This window comes from Emydura macquarii, unplaced genomic scaffold (assembly GCF_026122565.2).
Source record: "Emydura macquarii macquarii isolate MOO-44397 ecotype Brisbane River unplaced genomic scaffold, CSIRO-AGI_Emac_v2 contig_1253, whole genome shotgun sequence".
Classification (NCBI taxonomy): Eukaryota; Metazoa; Chordata; order Testudines; family Chelidae; genus Emydura; species Emydura macquarii.
Window position 1 is genome coordinate 25,829,696 of NW_027131390.1, and position 19,283 is coordinate 25,848,978.

The window sequence follows — 19,283 nt, forward strand, 5'->3', positions numbered from 1 at the left end:
CAGCTCCAGCATAAGGTCAACATCTCCCTCCTCCCCTTCTGTGGAGTGAAGAGCCAAGTACCAGAAGAGTCAGTCCCTCTTCCCTCCCTCTCTCTCCTTCTCCTTCTTGTGGGGATCTCTCCCAATTCTGGGACGCCCTATACGTGCAGGTTGTGAAAGTTTCCAGAATAGCCAGGTCGTGGAGATAAGACCATAATGAGGAGGTTGCAAGTGTTCCCTTGTAGTCCCCCCTACTCAATTTCACCTTGAGTTCCTCCTCTGAGCAGTGTCATTCATATATTCCCCCATTGTAAAAACACCTGTTAGTACTCATGTGGCATTACATTTCCATATTTGGATTCCTTTACCTTCTCCCCTGAGACACACAATCTAAAATGTGCAGAGGCACATCCTCAAGAGAGAGACCTCAAATGTACCTACTTGGCATACCCTAATGCAGGCTTCTTTCCCTTCATGGTACCCTCCAACCCCCACCTACACCCATCCTAGGTATTCTTTCTCCCTGTTGAAGGTTCTGGCATCCTTTCTTACCATCTTTGTGTAGGGAGGACTGAGAATGACTTCCCATAGTCTGAAGGAGGTTGTGAATCCAAAGGAAAAGGAGATTTTTGGGAAGGGACAGTCTTTCCTGGCCTGATCCTTCTGCCTTCCCCTTGTACATGGAAAAGGTTGGTGACAGTCTCTTCTGACACGGTTAATTCTCCTCTCCACTGGAGCAAAAAGAAACCTCTCTTGGCCTGTACCTCCTTCCTCCCTTCAGGAGGGATTAACGAAGGTTGCCCTCACCAGACCTGCTTTTGCTTCCCTCTACTTCCGGAGATCTTTTTCACTGGATGGGGCTTTTTTCACTAGTGGTCTTTGAGACTTGTTTTACATTCAGCCCAGACCCAAGTAACATGAAAAGTTGGGCACCTGATCCTCCTCACACACTGTTGTGTTTCATGAGTAACTCTAGTGAACTCAATGGAACTACACTACTGGTAACTGATTTAAGTCAGAAGAGCATCAGTCCTAATATTTCACATAAATAAGGACAGGGAAGAAGAAAACTCTTTTTTATTCAATTATTTGTTTTGTGGTTTCAATTTTTTTTTAAGTAAGCAGAAGAAAAATATTCCAAAAGGAATGCTTACTGTTAGTATATAAATAGCTCTAGCTGAGATCACAACACACTTTGTTTTCACTATCTCAGAGCACAGCCAAAAATAGTAGTGTGTCATTTAGGGGCTGATCATGCACTTCTCTCTGAGCACCTATTGCCATAATTCAGAGTTCTCAGTGAGTAAGGAGTGCAGGATTGGGACCTTAGTTAATTGAACAAAGGAAACTTGGGTCCTATAGCAAAAATAAATAGGTGTTTCTCTTTCCAGTGTTCTTATCAATCATGGGGAAGATACTTTACTGAATAATTGTTACACATTGAGAAACTTTGACAAGAATGTGTAACTGTTGGACTACTGTGCCCTATGTAGTTTGATGAGTTGCTTCACTAATGCAATTAATGAAGGTTCTTAATTGTATAAATAGGAGACATGGCATTATCTCACACAGGTTTAGCTCTCCTCCAGAGTCAAAGTAATGATTGTAGGCTCAATATTTGGGTGCTAAGATGTCCTTGGTGCTACCAGTGGAGGTTGAGTAGCTTATGTCACTGAAAGATGTTCCACTGATTCTAGGCAGTATCCTTATCATATTTAAAAAAAAACATTTTAATATTAAGCAGAAATATAAGAACCGAAACAGAAGTCAAAATAGTTTAAATCTTCATATGAGGTAGTACTAATATCACTTGTTTAAATACTCTTTTTCCAAAGACACTGTCAATTTTGTGGTTATCATGCTATGGTAAGTGCATAAGGCTGCCTGATCCTGCTTCCATTAAAATCAATGACAAAAAAACCCATTGCCTTCAATTGGGGCAGGATCAAGTTCAAAACATTTAATAACATTTAATTCTAAACATAATATATTGCTAGTATTCTAGCAGTTTAGTTTGCCCAATATGTATCATTAGTATATTCATGTTACTTTTCCAAATATAAGCACTTCATCATATTTATTTTGCATTTTTTCCACCCAGTTAATAAAAAATGTATTTATATGTTCACTTATGACATGGAGTTTGCCAGTGTGTATAGTAGACTTAGTATTAGCAGTTTTTCAGATATTATAAGTTTCTTGTAAATAATCTAAATGTGCTGCTGCTGCTGCTTTATGGTGGCCTATTATAAAACTAATTATGAGAGCTGGGATTAGTGGGGATCTATCTGTAATGAATCACTGTTGATCAGAATAATGCTAAAACATTGGAGGTCTCAATCTTACATTCCCTGTGCACCCAAAAGTCCCGTACAATTCAATATGAGTTTTAGGTATGCAAGTATTGCAGGTTTGGGCCTTTTATTTAATGGGAGTTTACTGCCAGACTTTTCTTGACACCTCAAAATGAAACAGTACACCAAAATTCTATTTAAAATTCCACCTACATAAGTAAAAATATATACCTTTGATGCCACACAAGTGGCTTTTCATATTAAGAAAGTCTGAACACCATTCTAACAGATACTGACTTCTGGCATTGTACTAACCTGGAACCACAGAAGGAAAAATACCATTCTGCATTAGTCAAACTCTGCTCTGAAAACAGTTATTAATTTCCTCATGGGCTTCTGTAGGGCGCTTACCAGCAGACTATCTGAGTGCTTGACAAACCTGAAAAAGAGCTCTTCGTCAGATTTAAAGGTTATCTCTCTCACCAGCAATAGCTGGTCCAATAAAAGATATTACCTCACCCACCTTGCTTCACAGACATTAATTTTTTTCCATATCACCCCTGTGAGGTGTGAGGGGCATTAATTTCCATTTTAATGAACCATTCATTGTAGACTTTTGAGCACCACTATGTATATGCACATTCATTTGGTATCAGGACCTCATAGAGAGGCACAAGTCCAATCTATCTTGCCAAAGATGCATAGTAATTCTGGTAGTCATTTGGCATGGAGGAGAGTGAAAGATATAGCCAAGGATTAATAAATTGGACACTAGTAGTGCTCTGATGCTAGGTCCCCTGCTACTAAAAACATTAAATTAAAAAAAAAAACCACACAAACAGGTAGATCACAGTCCACCTATAATTTCTTACATGTAACAATAACAACCAAAAAGCCATTGTACTGGAACTTTATTTTTAATATACTTATAATTAGCTGGTGTATGCCATCTAGTGGGCACCATAAGAATGTGCCATTCCTTTCAAGGGGTTGCTCGGGAATTCACTGTTTACGTTTGCAAAACAGAATTTTTCCTGTTAATTGAATACCCCAGTAATATTTAAAACAATTACAATATTAACGGTATTTTTGTCCTTTTGCTTATTTCCTTAACTTTTACATCATCTCCCCAACAGGTATTAATAACTCATTTTTCTTGGATATTTTGTCCTCATAACTTCATTAAAACATCGAATTCTGGTCACAAGAGATTGTGATACAATTGAATCATCAGCAAATGACCAGTAATCAGCCAGTGAGATGAGAATATAAAATGTCTGTGGGTGAAATTAACACTGACTAGAGAGCCAGCTCAAGGCCTATAAATCACTTAAATTCTATTTTGTGGGTTGAAATGAGATTTAAGTGGACTTTATGCTTAGACATTGCCAGGGGTTAATTTTACCCCCTAATGAATTATTAATTTGCCAACAGAGAGGAAACTGTACAGGAAGAAGATTCTGCATTCTTTTGCTGTTCCCACATTTACCTTTTTTGAATGCATTTGTCCTGGGAAATTCTCTCCTGTATGTATTAATGTTAACAATGGGGTATAAAAGAAATCAGCCAAAACGGGATTCCTCTAGCTTTGCTTTGTGTCTCTGAAAGTTAGAATAAATCATAATGGTAAATAGCACAGTGATTTACATTTAGGATATTAATAGCACAAGTGTTCAGCTCAGCTTTTTTCATAACTCCAAGTGTACTGTTTCCTGATCCAATTCTTACATCTATTAATTATCATACAAGCCTGGGTATTCTAATTTAGATATTGCAAGGTATTATTAATCATGGAATATTTCATAAGTAATCAGAATAATAGAGACCTTCATTCCATGGGGTCTTTGCTTCTTTGTCAAGAATATCCTCTATAGTATAGCTATGGAAATGTGAGCTAGGCAAAACTAGTATAGCTCTCAAAAGCTATTTTATTGCAGTTCAAAAGAGGATGACTCCGGAAGGGCAGAGTTCTTTTAAAAGAGATGCATACCTGTGTGTACTATATTGGCCCTGTCTTGCAAAGTGATGAAAGTTCCCAATTCCCATTGAGCCTGATTGTGATCTCAAGAGTGTTATGCAGGAGTAATCCAATTTAAATCAATGGAGTTAAATCAACTTGATGTCAGCATGATATGAGAATCAGGCCTGCTGATCTTGATCCTTGCTTAATATAAATCTGTCAGTCCACTGAAGTCAATAAAGCAAGACTGACATACACTAGCCTAGGAGCTAGGGTCATTGACTTTAGTGGGAGTTGAGAGAACTCTAGGAATATAGGACAGAGCCTGTAATCTTACAGCTTCTTTCCCTCGTACCATTCTAGGCATCTCAAAGTAAAACAGTGCAGCCAAAATACTATTTAAAATTCCACTTATAAAAAACAAGTATAAACATTAACATATTCCTTTGATGCCACACCAATGACTTTTCCAAACAAAAGAGTTTGACACACACTTTGATGAACGACAGAATGAGTTTCTTTTAAAAGACCTGGAAATTGCGCACTGCACAAACCTGAGCCACACACAAAAAAAACAACAACAAAAAAGAAAGAGAGAATATATAGCCATCACACTTCTGCCTTAGGAAACCCTGAGGCCAGAATTCAGCCTCCTTCAGAGGGCAAGATGATGTCTATACCAGAAACTCAGTAAAAGACATGAAACTCACCATTATGGTAGTAAATTCTGTGATAAAACACACAATGAATTATAATGTAGCTATAAAATAATAATTATTTTATTTTGTTTGCTTGGCTGTTGACAGCTTTTTATCATAGTTATTAAAGGAAATTTTTCTAGATACACTACAGTATGGATTATGATGCACCATTATAGAGTTCAACAATGAGAATATATATTTGCTAAAGACATAATACCACTTAAATATAACTGCAGCAAAATGTACACATGTGCATGCACATAATCCCCACACGGATACAGGGAAACTGTTAATAAAAGAGGCTAAGTATATCTGGAACCATCAAGATGCATCATAAATGGCATTACCGCAAGGCCCAATCCAACTCCCCTTTGTGTCAATGAAACAACATTAATGGCATTTGGAGGTAACAAATATGGTATCTGATGATATTATATGATCAGATTCTGAAGAGGACAGAAGGAAAGGAGCTTTCCTCTTGTTAAAGTATAAATAGACTGCTTTGCTTTTATTAAAATTTGTATTTAGTTAATTGTACAAAATATACTTGTGACAGTGGGCAAAATTATTCCTTGGTGTAACTCCATTTATTTCAGTGGTAAAATGAATTAATCCCCTTGTGTGTGGGAGGGGGGGAGGGGGATTGTTTCAGCCATCTCTCCACATGTGCACTATTAGTGGATCTTTTAATATATACAGCACATCTAGGCCTGATTAATTTAACATGCATTTTTCTACATATCTTAAAACGTTAGGTTTGTATATATACAGGAACTGCTGGTGTTTGCAAAAACACCTGCTGTCTTAAAATCTAAATCATGTCCTTGGACTTCTTACTAAAAATAAAAATGGGGAGCTTAATATTTTGACTTTGTAAATATAAAATGAATTCTGGTCCAGATGTTTTAGAAACAGTTTTAAAGCCACTAACAGAATACAGCTATTAAAGATAATCAGTAATGAAAGAATTAATATGAGGGAAGTGGAAAGATATGGGGGTCTTACTATGATAAGAACACTTAGGATTTATATAGCACTTTTCAGAGTGCTTTACAAATGTTATCTAAATCCTATTTCATGGGCTGAAGTGAGACTTAAGTGGGCTTTATGCTGAGACTATCTAATTGCAACAACCAAGTGAGGTAAGTATCCCCTTTTTATGGACAGTGAAACTGAGACAGAGAGGATTGTGATTTGCCTAAGGCTACATAGTAAATGGCAGAGAATTAATTAGAACTAAGCAGTCTCAGCTCCTAGCCTTCAACACCACGCTTTTACCAGTGTTGTCGCACTTTTTCATAGCGTGAATGACAGTGTCTTCACTGTTCCTAGTGTTCGGACAGGCACCTCAAATCCCTTTTGTGCAAGACCCTGCCTCTTAACTTGGGTAGACTGCCGGCCTTCCAATTTTTACTGAGGAACATCCCTGTAGTAACAAAATGATAGAGTATTTGGTTAATTGTTAGTGTCCCACTGATGGCTTTACTTCCTGACAGCAGTTCCACTTTCTTCACATCCTCTTACGTAGCAACAGATATTAGGGCTTCTCCTTCTTTCCAGCTCGTTTTATAGACATCTAAGCTGTTTTTTCAGTGAAGTACATGGACAAGTGAAGTGGGCCACTTCCAGCCTTTAAAAGCAGCTAAAAACAGAAGTACTATGTAACCAACCAGCTCTCTGCAGACCAAATGCACAGTTTGATAAATGCTGTTCTGAACCATGATGCTTGCCTGAGACTATGCTGGATGAATCAGGACACTGGTAGAAGAACATTTTTCAAGTTAGGGAGCTCATCCAAAGTTTAATGGGTGCTTTTAGGTAATAATCCATTAACTTTGAAGGACTAAGTCTCCCCCTGGTTTTCTACATAATTGATTTAGAAATTAATAATAGGATACAAAGCCTTTCACTGTCTACTTATTTTTATCAGATGTCTGTTTTAGTGACCTACGTGGAAAATCATTTGGGAGTCTCAATCAAATTCTTGGTGGGCAGCTGTCCATATGATTGGCACCCACATGGCAGTGTCAACAGATAAGCTAAAGACTGAATAAACAAGAATAAAACAAGAATAAAGGCCCACTTCAAGAGATGGTCCCATAGACCAGATATGAGACATTTGCGGTGCTGTGTGCAAGAAGCTTGCCTCTGCTGTTCTGTAGATAATTAGAGAGTGTCGGTCTGTAACATTGTCAGTCTTGTTTTGTTCACAAGCACCACATTAACTTGAGTTTCTATTAATATAGAGCTAAGATAATGTTTTAAAAATGAAAATATCGGCATGGATTCTAAATTTCTAAATCAGCAGTTGTTGTCTATGCCTTCCCACACACATTTTTTTCCCTATGGTGGGAGGATACGTTTTTAAGGGGAATTTATCAAGTAACATACAGTCTAGTACTGTTAAGAGAAACATGTTTATAACTATCCTGAACAAAATGTTATTTCCACAGTTTATTGCATATGAAGTTCAAAACAGGATTCACAGGAGTCCTCAGTCAACGGAATCCAAGATTAGTACTTACGTGGATTGTTCACAATGATGCCTAAAACTAGTGCAGATTGTATTGGTGATTATAAAATGAGATTATTTTTTCTGTATGCAAATCCCACATGCTTTAAGCTTATAATACTGTCAGCAACAATAGGTAAACTCAAGAAACATAGATAACTGAAGATACGGTTAACAAATTATGTTTAAAGTACAGAGTTTTGTCTCCATAGTAACATACTCACCTGCAGAACCATCACCTATTCTATCCTCCATAGTTATTTTGCTGATGGACAACTCTTCATTGTATCCATTTTACCAGTGAAAACTACAGACTAAGATGCTTTTCATTTTTCTGCTAACTAATGCCAGAGCCATTGAAACAAGGAAGTGACTTTTTACAAAAAATTCCCTGCGTGAACAGCAGATACCTATTCTGAAATGACAACCTTTCAGGAAATGAAAGATTACATATTGCAGGATATTACCTTTAGCTTTTTAGTGACCTGGGATGAGTTCTTTAGTGAAAAAACAGAAAACTGTTGAATGAATGCCTTCCCAGGAGTTTTATAAGAGAATGATGCTACAATAGATTCAGAGAGATATATACATCCTGAATCACAAGCCAGAGGCTGGTCCCAAAACTGAGGAAATGGTAAATCATCTAGACAATAGGCACAGCAAGAAAACTCAACTCTAAAAAAGTTGTATGTGAAAGATAAAGCATTGACCACACAGATGATGACAACTGCAGAAATCAAGCCAGATTCACCGTTGATGTAACTCCATTGACGTCTGTGAAGTTACACTAGAGATTAATTGGGCCCATTGTGACTACAAGAAACAAACAAACAAAAAATACCACAGCTAGTAAATACAAACCCCCAAACCACTTGAGATTTGGCTGGTTTTGGTTTTACACTTAGAAGCTATTTGTGAACCCAGGGGTAGGTGGACACCTCAACTCATGAGCGCGTCCTCATTTTTGCTCACTTGTCTACCAAGTAGTTCTATTTCTTATATTTCCCTAGACTGACAAAGTTGCTGCCATCAAGTTCAATTTGAATGAAAATCCCTGATTAGAGAGACACAACAAATGCAGAAGTGAATAGGTAAATTTATTCTGGGTGCTATAGGATCTTATTTGCAGCATTATTGTAGCCGTGTTGGTCCCACGATATTAGAGAGACAAGATGGGTGAGGTAATGTTTTTTATTGGACCAACTTATCTTGGTGAAAGAGACAAGCTTCCAAGTTTACACAGAGCTCTTATTTTTTAGGTCTAGGAAAGATACTCACAGTGTCACAGCTAAATACAAGCTGTAAGAGATTGTTTAGTTCTCATACTGGAACTATCAGTAGTAGTAAGATATATTGAGGGAGACCATTCAAGGTGAAATGTCCAGTTAACACCACTTCCATCATAGGAAAGGAAAGGCGAATTAGTGAGTTACAGATTGTTGTAATGAGCTATAAATCCAGTGTCTTTATCAAGTCCGTGATTTTTACTGTCTAACAAAGTTATGAATTTAAGCTCTCAGGTTCATCTTTTGAAGGTATTGAGCAGTTTTCTTTGAGGATGAAGATTTGAGAGGTCAGTTATAGAGTGATCACTTAGAAGAGTTTTCACCCATAGGTGATATGGTGCTTTTGTCTTTTATCATTTTCATTGAACTTCCATAGAAAAATGTATGTGTAACTCTATAACATGCTGAAGAACCCAAGTGAGTCTGAGGTGGACTTTTCAGCCTCATCATGTAAATTTATCAACAAAAGGGAGTAAAATCATTATACACAAACAATTTGAAAAGAAAACTACATTTTTCTCTTTTGTTTGTTTTACAGTGCCTTCAAAGCCTGCCACCCCAAAATTAAGAGCTTCTACTTTGCAACTGACTGTCTTGAAGAAATGAATAGGTAAGTTTCCTATATTTTTCATAGGAATACCATAATGATTTTACTGAGATATGTAAAATAGCACGTCAGGAAAATATTATATCAGCTGTTCTAGGAACATAAATGTCACTGAGGGAATATCATAATAAGCAGATTCACGATGCTTTCAATATATGCTCCTTACTTTGCTACTGATTTATGTGACTTCATATCTTTGCTAATATTGTTATAATGCATGCATGCTTCATTCTTCAGTTCATTCTATATGTGATGTTTGAAGCAATACATGTGAAAGGTTCTTTGCAATGCCACAGAGCCTGATCCTGTAAACATGCATGTTAGTAACTTTGTTCCCATGAGTTGATCTCGTTTAAGTTCATGAGCCTTCTCACATAAGTAAAGTTCCTTCTGCACATAAATTTTGCAGGATTAGGCCTACAAATATTAAGGCCCAAATTTGAAGGCCAAATGCTTCCAAAACCCAAGAATTGTATATCTTCAACAAAAATTGCACACTTAATAACTATACCACTCCATAACTGTGCTGCTATTATCACAATTGTAGAAAGGGGCTGGGATTTTCATATTTGAAAATTTCACCAAGAATGTGTAATGTTTTACCTGAGTTCTAAAATACATAGGTGCATATCTGAACTCAGATGTCCGGTTCATGCATGCTACTCCATAGAGTTCAATGGGGCAGTGTACCTGCCAACAGAATTTGTTCTCTGCTCTAAAAGCTACACATTTCAGATCACTTGTCAGCAAATGTGATTGCTTCCCCAATAAATGCTATTTTATAACTATGTTTAATGACACCTTTGTCCTTCCTAATCTTTATAGCTGACACTTAACAATTTAGAACAACATACTTGGGTCCAAACTCTCAAAGGTGAGTTTCCCTTATGTGTGTGCAGACCTTGGTGCACAAATCCTTAGTGCATGCACAACAGCTGCAGGTTGGTATTGCACATTCTGATGTGTGTGCGTATGCAATCCCTGCTTGTTTGCATACAGTAAGGATTCATATGCCCAGATTGGTGGTTGGCACTTGGACATGCACATCTTTGAAAACTAGGGCCATGTACATTACAGATCCCAACTGTTCCATTGAAGTCCATAGACCAGGACTGGACCAATAATGTAGTATAGCTCTATTTGTCTGGGAACTATGGATACAATGTACCCCAGATTCTTCTTTGAGTGGCCTCTGCATATTCCCATTCATAGGAATGTGTCACCTGGTGCAGCCTAGATGGTAGTCTTCTCCATCTTATCCTGTAAATGAAACTGGTAATGGGACGTGACACCCTGGTACAGTTTATTAACTGTCTTAGAAATGGGTTAGCAAGAAGCTGGATTGGCCCAAATAGCTTTTGCAGGCTCTTTAAAAAATTCCAAAATAGACAAAGAAACTATTTTTCAGGGAATTCCCAAAATATCAGACACAGAATGAGCAGCTTCCTCCACAGCCACAAAAGGTACCTTTAATGTTGAAACCACACCAGCTCATGCAATTGGAGAGCATCTTCTGAAGGAGAAAACAGAGAGAGTATGCCCTATTTTCATTTGGGGACAAATCTGATTCAGTCTTAATTTTAAACTGTTGATGTTTCATATGCTCAACTACTTCCTCATCTTCTTTTGACAAGTATCACCAACTCATGGTAGGAGCAGACTAAGGGATCCAGGGCTACAGAATCCAGAGGCACTGATATGGTCTCTCCTTTACCAACAGAAACTCCCTTTTTTCAGTCATATTGGGGAGATCCCATAAATACCTAGTTGGGGCCAGTTTCTCCATGGAGTCCAAAGCTATCATTCTTGCCAAAACTTCCTCTCTGAAAATATGCCCATGGGATAAGGAGGTCCAAATGGTCCATAAATTCTGACCTAGGTAGTTGAAATCTAGGCTGTCTAGGTTGAGCAGATGTGTCCTGAACTACTTCTGATTGCAGATCCAATCTTGGATATGTAACAGAATGATCTTATAGAAAACAACATCAGAACCAGAAGATGGATAGATCTGAATTGACAGAAAGATTTGTCTGGTGATCCCATAGAATTTTAGGAGGAGACCATGGCAACTCTGGAAAGTTAATAATGTCCTCCATCCTACACCTCTAATGAGGAGTAGAAGATTGAGAAACAACCACCATTGGAACCTCTCTCTTCTTTCCACAGAAGATATGATACTCTGATCCAGAGGCTGAATTAACTCCCTGTGATGGATTTTGGCAACAACCCACTGTCTTCCTCAGATCTGATATTGTGCCAAAGCTGATAAAACTACTGGTGTCAGTCTGATACTTTAGAAGTTTTCTGACCTCGGGAAATTCTTGGATCTGCAGGTTCAGGTCCAAGGATGGGGTTGCTTCATGGATCCAGTCTTGATGTCTGTCATGGAAAGGAGGAAGATGGATCCAAGTCAGATGGATCTGATGCATTACCTGTCTGAGATCAGGCCCTGCTAACAGTGACTCTCTTAGCAGCAGCCTTCTTCCTCAGAATCGCAACTGACTGATCCAAAGGCTTAGCTTTAGGCTTGCTCCACATCTTTGAAGAAAGTGCCCTCAGCACTTTATAAATGTTGAACAAATCTGAAGTTCTGACCTCAGAGCTTATGAAAATACATGGAGGTAAATCCAGTGCCAATTCAACAGTCATCTTAGGCACGGTGATGAGGATAGAACCAACATAGGTCTCTTCCCTTTATGCTCCAACTTCTCAGATCTGGAAAGGCTTAGGTGATGGTGTTCCTGAAGTCTATTGAGTCTCCCCTAGCATGCTCTAGGCATAAATGTAGAGTATATCGTACATCTAGATGGATAATGTCCCTCTCCGATAAACATTACCTGGTTGTTCAATGCTGGGGAAACTGCCAGTCAGGAAGCACACCTTTTGAATCCCGCTTACTACTACTACAGAGCCGCCATTCTGTAGAAAGGAACTGAGACTAATCCTATAGTAACTTTACCTATAAACAGCTAACTCTAAGCACAACAACAAACTACACTGAAGAACTAACAACTATTATGGCCCTAAGAGAGAAGTTCCATGTCCACTGGATCCAGAGGGGTTCACTTCTGCAGAGTGCTATAGCCAGGGCCGGTGCAACCACGAGGCAAACTAGGCAGTCACTTAGAGAGGCAAAATTTGTGGGGGTGGCAAAAACCTGAATGAACAATTCATGAAACTACATAAGTAAACAAACAGACTTCAGCAGTGGGAATTAAAGGTCAATGAGAATGTACAATCAGTATCACAATATGCTCTTTTTTCATGTAAAATAAATCTCTAATTATAAATGCAGAATTTTATTCATACTAATACAAATATTCATTTTCAAAAGTTTATGGAGGGTAGGTGCAAGGCTGAAGGTTCACCTAGGGCACTTAATACTCTTGCACCGGCTCTGGCTACAGTTAAAAGGAACTGAGGCAGTAGAAGGCACTGAACCCTCTTTTATAGCCTCACGCTCAGAATGTTCACAAAGAGTAGGAGGTGGCACACAAGCACTCTGATAGGCACTGCTTGGAGAAGGCTGTACCATCTATGCTACACTGAGTGGTACATTCCCATAAGTGTGACTATGCAGAGGCTCATCTCAAAGAACTCCAGTAACAAGTTAGTAACCTTCATTTTTATTGTGTGTATGTATGTGCATAATATATATCACACACTCTTGGGTAGTTGAAGCGTCTCACTTTAAAAAAAAAAAATGAAACACATTGCATATTGAAATTGTTGATAGTATAAAATTTGTTTTAATTGTCTTGGCATTTATTATTACAGAATATACAGAAAGATATTTTTAAAATGCAGTGAGCAAGGTATTTAAAATAATGCAATAATATTTGACAACCTCAAGAGTCAAGGATCCATACAGATGAATGTATACTATATAAATTATGTCATAGTTTCAGCAACTTTTTTTTACACTAATATATACAGTATAAGACTTGCACATCAGTAATAAAAGAGGTGAACCCCGCAGCCTGGTTCCTGGCTCCCACACAAATGAAGGCACTATTTATTTATCATAAAAAACTCTCTCTTCATTCCACAGTGTAACAAACTCATGAAATAAATATAAAAACATATACTCCCAGTTAGATAATAGTCTGAAATGGGCAAGTACTAACAGCAAAGCTCCTATACATAGGCCTGCCTGATGTTCTATTCTCACTGCAAATGTTCAGCATATAGTGACAACTTCTGCCACTGTACTTGCACTGTGATGATCACATTCTTATAAATACTGTTGGCAAAATCTCCTTTTGTTAGTGAATTTTTAACAAAGTCATCCAACTGAAATTGTTTGTGTATTTGATTATAATTGTCTATAGAAAGCTCCAGCTAAAAGGTCAAATGGCTCTTTTTGTACAAGAGATTAAAAGAATGTAAGTTAAAGCTGTTAATCAGGTCTGCTGTTTTGCCTATTTGTGATTGTATCCCTATGTTAATACTTGTCTCCACAATGATCTTAAAATGTGGGCTGGCCCATATAGGCTTTTAATAGTACAGTTGGTAGATTGGAGCTAGTGAGTGCTGTAAATTATTGTAGTACATCCAGGTTGTACATGTCTTTTGTCTTGGGAGTTTTCAAAGGTGTTCAAGGTAAGAGAAGGCTGGTAATTATTTCATTTTCTGTGTTAAGTGCTGATGGTACACTACATATTCATTTTAAGTGTAACTGTATTGCAGTGTAAGTAGAATGATAGCAGAAGCAGCATTCCTCTGCCTTATTATTTGCATTTTGTCTGTCAGATATAACTTCTTCTTTGGCCTAACAATGTGTTCATTATGTGCCTAATCCAAATCCAATTTCCATTAGCTACTGTGGGCTCAGATCAGGACCTCTGTTGTTTCTTTCCGTACTGCAGTGTTCTTATTGATTCCTTCACAATGAAACCAAGTGCTTCTCACTCCTGTGCTCCTCTTTGTGCATACCTTTGAAGCATAAAAGCACCTGCTAACATACAGTATTGGAAGAGTGGGGTGTTTGGGAATCTGTTGCATAAACAATAGTCATCATTTAAAAGTCATGATTTGTCAACAGGTATACAATAGGGTCTGAGATATCATAATTGTTTCTCAGTACAAAAAAAACCCCAGTTATATTTGATATACTACTATATGGTAACCATAGATAAAAACTGATCTTTTAATAGAGACCACTATAGCTCACTATAGGTGGGGTGATGATACCATGATTAGTTTTATTTTATCTTGGTACACGAACTTTAAAACAATTCGGTATCAGGATGTCACACAATTGTATGGTTTTCTACAACTCTACTTGATAATGAAGCAGCTCTCTACCTCTTTAAGAATAAGTTCCACTAATATAAAATACACACTAGCCAATATAACTGTGCCCAGATGTCTCAATTCCAGGAGATTTCTTAAAATGCACCTCTACCGTTAGTGTTAAAATGCACTTGACACTTCATCTAAAACACACACATACACTCTTTATAGACAATTCTGTCCATAAATCCCATTGTGGAAGGAGAAGGATTTTCCTTTGCTTTTTTAGTAATACATTTATATTAAAATAGTAGCTTTGGTCTATGAAAGGTCATTTGTGCTTGTGGCTTATTCCCATCCTGATGTTACAACCTGCAATCTGTGATGACATTATTACGCTAGCCCCAGTTGTGAGGTCAGAAACAGAGAATTGTGATTGCAGGTAGAAGGTAAGCAACTGTGTAAACTGATAAACTATTAAGGAATAAGGATGATGTTTCTTATACAAATATTCTTGTTAATAAAGGAAAGTGCAACAGAACTACAAACATATATATTATATTAACAGAATTATCTCTATATCAAATATGTCTTAAAGTTTTCCATGAGGCTTTAAAAGGTCTCTAAATAGCTGCACTGTATACGTTATTAAAACTTCAAACTTTTCTGTTATTTCAAGATTTTTTCTATCATCCTAATTCCAAGTATAATTCGAAATGTTGTGGATAGACCAAATGTTTTGTTTTCTTGTTCTGTCTCTGGATTTTTGTTGGTATTAACACTAAAATTCTAGTCTCACTTTAACAATCAAGCTTAAAATAGGCTCAAGGAATCTCTGCCTGAATGGTGGAAGAAACTTTGTCAAAACTTGAATGCACTGTTACTGCTTTTGTAGTTGAAATTTCAGACTCAGCTCCTTTGGTAGAAGTAGCGGGATCAGTTTTTGGGAGGAAAATGATAGGACTGTACTCAAACTTGTCCACGTTCCCAGAAAAATGGAAAATTTCAGCTGGAGTTAAAAACAATGAAAAAGTTAACAATGTTGATGTGTAACTCATCTGACACTTCAAAGTTACTGTTCCATTCTCACGAATGGAGCAGTCACCACATCTTAGAGTCATTGGATCACATGCTAGCCCCTGGCTCTGTCCCCGTTATGCCACTTTGGGGATTCCAACTGGGGACAAAAAGCTTCAGTGATCCTATACCCCCTACTTTTCACCACAGACTTAGAGGGTGTTCTTGAGTGGACTGGGGACTGGCTAAGGACAGTGTACAGCAGTACCCACCTCCTCAGCTCTATTCATTCACCATCAATGAAGGGGCTCCATGAAATATGAGGAAGTATTATCTTAAAGGTGTCACTACCCACTCCTGCAATACCCATAGGATTCCATTGGGTTTTCCACAGAGGGAACAATCTGATCATATCATTTGAGATTCTCTTATTTGAAAAACATGAATAGAACATTTAATAGAATGTCTGCATCCAAAACATGAAAAGTACATCCACTTAGTTAATGGCATTAGCTTGGACTCTCATTGACAGTTAATTTTACTTCAGGTTCTCAGTCCAGATTCAGTATTTTTGCACTTGAACAGTAATTAATGTATTCTTTTACACTGTGCAATTATTCACATGTCCTAAATTCCTGAAAGAGTTAAGTACCGCTCAGTAACATTTGACTTGTTTGTAACACATACACTTGCTCTGCTGCTGATTCTGTTCCTGCTGTGTTGCATGCTACAGACAGACTTTGCTCTGCAAAATTAATGTACACATGCAGTTTTGTCAGATCTACATAAGCATACTTGTGTTCTTAAAAATGAATTAATAATTAGATTAATTAACTCATCTCTCACTTGTCTTGGTCACTAGGTGGCTCATAAATTGATTAAAGCCTCATGCTGCTGTGATGGTTCGAGGGTGTAATCCAGATCAATGAGGGGGTTGTGTCACCACTTGCCCTGCAACCCTGGATGCCTCACAATGTTTTGCTGTTGTAGCTCCCACCGTGGGATGCTCAGAACTAGTCTACAAGTATCTGTGTGTTTAGACAGCCCTGGTTCAGCAGCTCTCTGACCCAGTCAGCCTGTCTACAGCCCCACTCTGGCTTCCACCAGCCTTGGTGACAACCATCAAGGTTACCCCAACACACTGCCAGCTCCAAGTTTTTCAAAACCACGGGCTTTGCAATGTCCATCCCTTTCCTGGACAGTTCAGAGAAATGATAAGGTCCATTTGTTCCTCAAGTTAATAAGTTTGTGTCTCTAAACTTACTAACTCTAGAGACACATTACAACTTACTAATTTAACTTTCATTTAAAAACAGCATTGACTTTGTTTATAGTAAAAATAAAACTAAGGTATTAACAATAGGACGTAGGTTAAGTGATGCCAAGTAAAAGGAATCAAGGTAGAAAAAGTTACAAGCAAATAAAAGTGAAAACATGAATCCTAAACCTAATCTGGCAAGATGCAGGCTTTGTTCAAGATGCCTTCTCACTGATATCCAGTTTCCAGAGACTTCAGCGTCCCTCATGCTGAAGAACCCACCTTTCTCATCTTGGAAGAGCTGTTCCCTTGTGTCTGTCTAGTGATAGATGCCAAAGATGATGTCTCTTTTTGCTTTTATCTTCCAAAGTTCAATGCTGTCCTTTCCTTCCTGTGGGCTTCCTGTCCCACTGTATGTAAATGGGGTTTCCATTGTTTTGATTCCCCGATGCTTAACTTACATAGGAGACAGGTAAATAGCTGTCTTTTTTCTTGTCTGGGTGGGAACCTGTTTCTCCCAGTTTGGCCACAGACTTTAAAACATAATATCATTAAGTATTCATATTTCCTTGTGAAAAGTAATCACTAATGTGTCATTAGCTTTCAGATATCTCATTCTATACACTTTTATAATACAGTAATATTGTATACAATCAGGTGATTGCTTATCCCTTGAGGTTCAGTAAACCTTTAAAATGGATTCTTCTGAAGGTTACCCCTCAAAGTAAAGTTCATTCAAGCACTGAGGGAGGCAATGTGAGTCTGTGTGAAAGAGCCTCCACGCTGTGTTTGGTGAAATGCAAATTGTTCTGTTTCCTGCCATCTCCGCCTATTGCTGTCTTGATGGTCTTGTTTACATGTAAATTGAGGGGAGCACATATTCCTTTGTTTCATAGGTGCTGGAACTAAGGGTGCTGGGGGTCCTGCCACACCCCCTGGCTTGAAGTGGTTTGCATCATGTTGAGGGCTTACAGTTTGGTTCAATGACTCTCAGCACCCCATCATACAAATTGTTTAGGATAGCTCTGCTCACCAACTGCCCCTCACATACCTGGTTTGCTCACACTATTGTTATAATTCCAGCATATATTCATAACTCTTAATACACCTTGTGTGATGTCTGTACACGGTTAATATTATTAGTTTCCACTGAAATCTCTCAAGGCATATTTTGTACAAAGATTATTACAACAGTGTGGAGGGTGTGAATAGAGTGTTTCGTGTCACTGCCACGTATGTCCTTGAAAATTAATCATCAGGCATGGAGAATTGTATGGTTCATACATTTAAAGAAATCGACAATAAACTTGATATTTATTCATCTGTGCAGTTCTACTTTTTATTAAATCTTTTCATGTGAACTAAGTATGCAATAGAATACAAAGGTCTCCTACATTAATTCCAGTTAGGGAAAGCAGCAGGTTATTAATATTTTAAACTATGTCCTACTGATTTTAAAAACATGACTGCTAAGGACATCAGAGAACATTTTGCTCTCAGAGGCTATTTATGTTGCATTTAATGTTGATGACATTAAAAAGAAAACCTATCCTTTGAAAGGTTAGGTTGCCAGAAATTCATTATAAACTATCAAAACACTAGAAAAGAGCAATATTGTACTTTTTAATCGGATAAATGGGGTTAATTTGCAATTTAGGTAACCAATTTAAAACTGTTGCATTCATTTAAAAACATAAGTATCCCTGCTGTGAAGAAGCTTTGAAAGATGATGCACTTATATAAAGGGGTCCGTTTTGAATTTTTGCAGGTAAATCCCATTAATCCTAATGGGAGTTGCTAACACAATTCCTCACATATTAATAGGACACTGCATTCCAAAACTGGAAGATTCTGAATTGAATGCATACAGATGATAGGCAAAATTCAGGTCAACTCCTCTACATGTGTATTTGTGTGAGAGGTGCCAGACAGGGGACAGTTGTTACAAATTCATGGTGTTTAATTTGCTGAAATAAAGACTCAGGTGTTCAGCATATTTTAGCACTGAACCTCACTCACCCCTACGCTGTGCAGACTATTTCTCTGCCGGACAGGTATGTTCTGTAAGGGAGCTCTGTGTTTATGTCCTGCCAAGTCACAATATGGGCCCACATAAACACTTCTCTTATAACATTACGTAGACCCATCTTTGTTTGCAAATAGATGAGGGCCTGAGTACAGACAGTTACAACTAAAGATTTCAAACATAAATACTTATCTGAGAAAAAAAAAAAGAGACTACTTAGTATATAAAACACATGCACCTCATACTATCACTCTTAAGCAAGAACTTGACCACCCCATTCCTGGGCAAGTGAAAGACGATTATCTGCTTCTCACAGCTGTCTGTCTGTATTTTAGAAATCTGCCAGGGAGTAGAACCTGGTGATCTGTAGAGGATCTGTGAGTCTCTTGCCGAAGGAAACAGAGTGAA

General features: G+C 37.8%; 1 protein-coding gene across 1 annotated transcript in view; it reads left to right on the forward strand.

Annotated features, from left to right (window-relative positions):
• Positions 1-19,283, forward strand: part of LOC137153984 (connector enhancer of kinase suppressor of ras 2-like) — a 474,493-nt gene that overhangs the window by 415,875 nt on the left and 39,335 nt on the right. Inside the window, exon 21 of the mRNA XM_067549753.1 lies at positions 9,271-9,342. Within this exon, the coding sequence (XP_067405854.1) occupies positions 9,271-9,342 (72 nt within the window). The remainder of the gene's footprint in view (positions 1-9,270; positions 9,343-19,283) is intronic.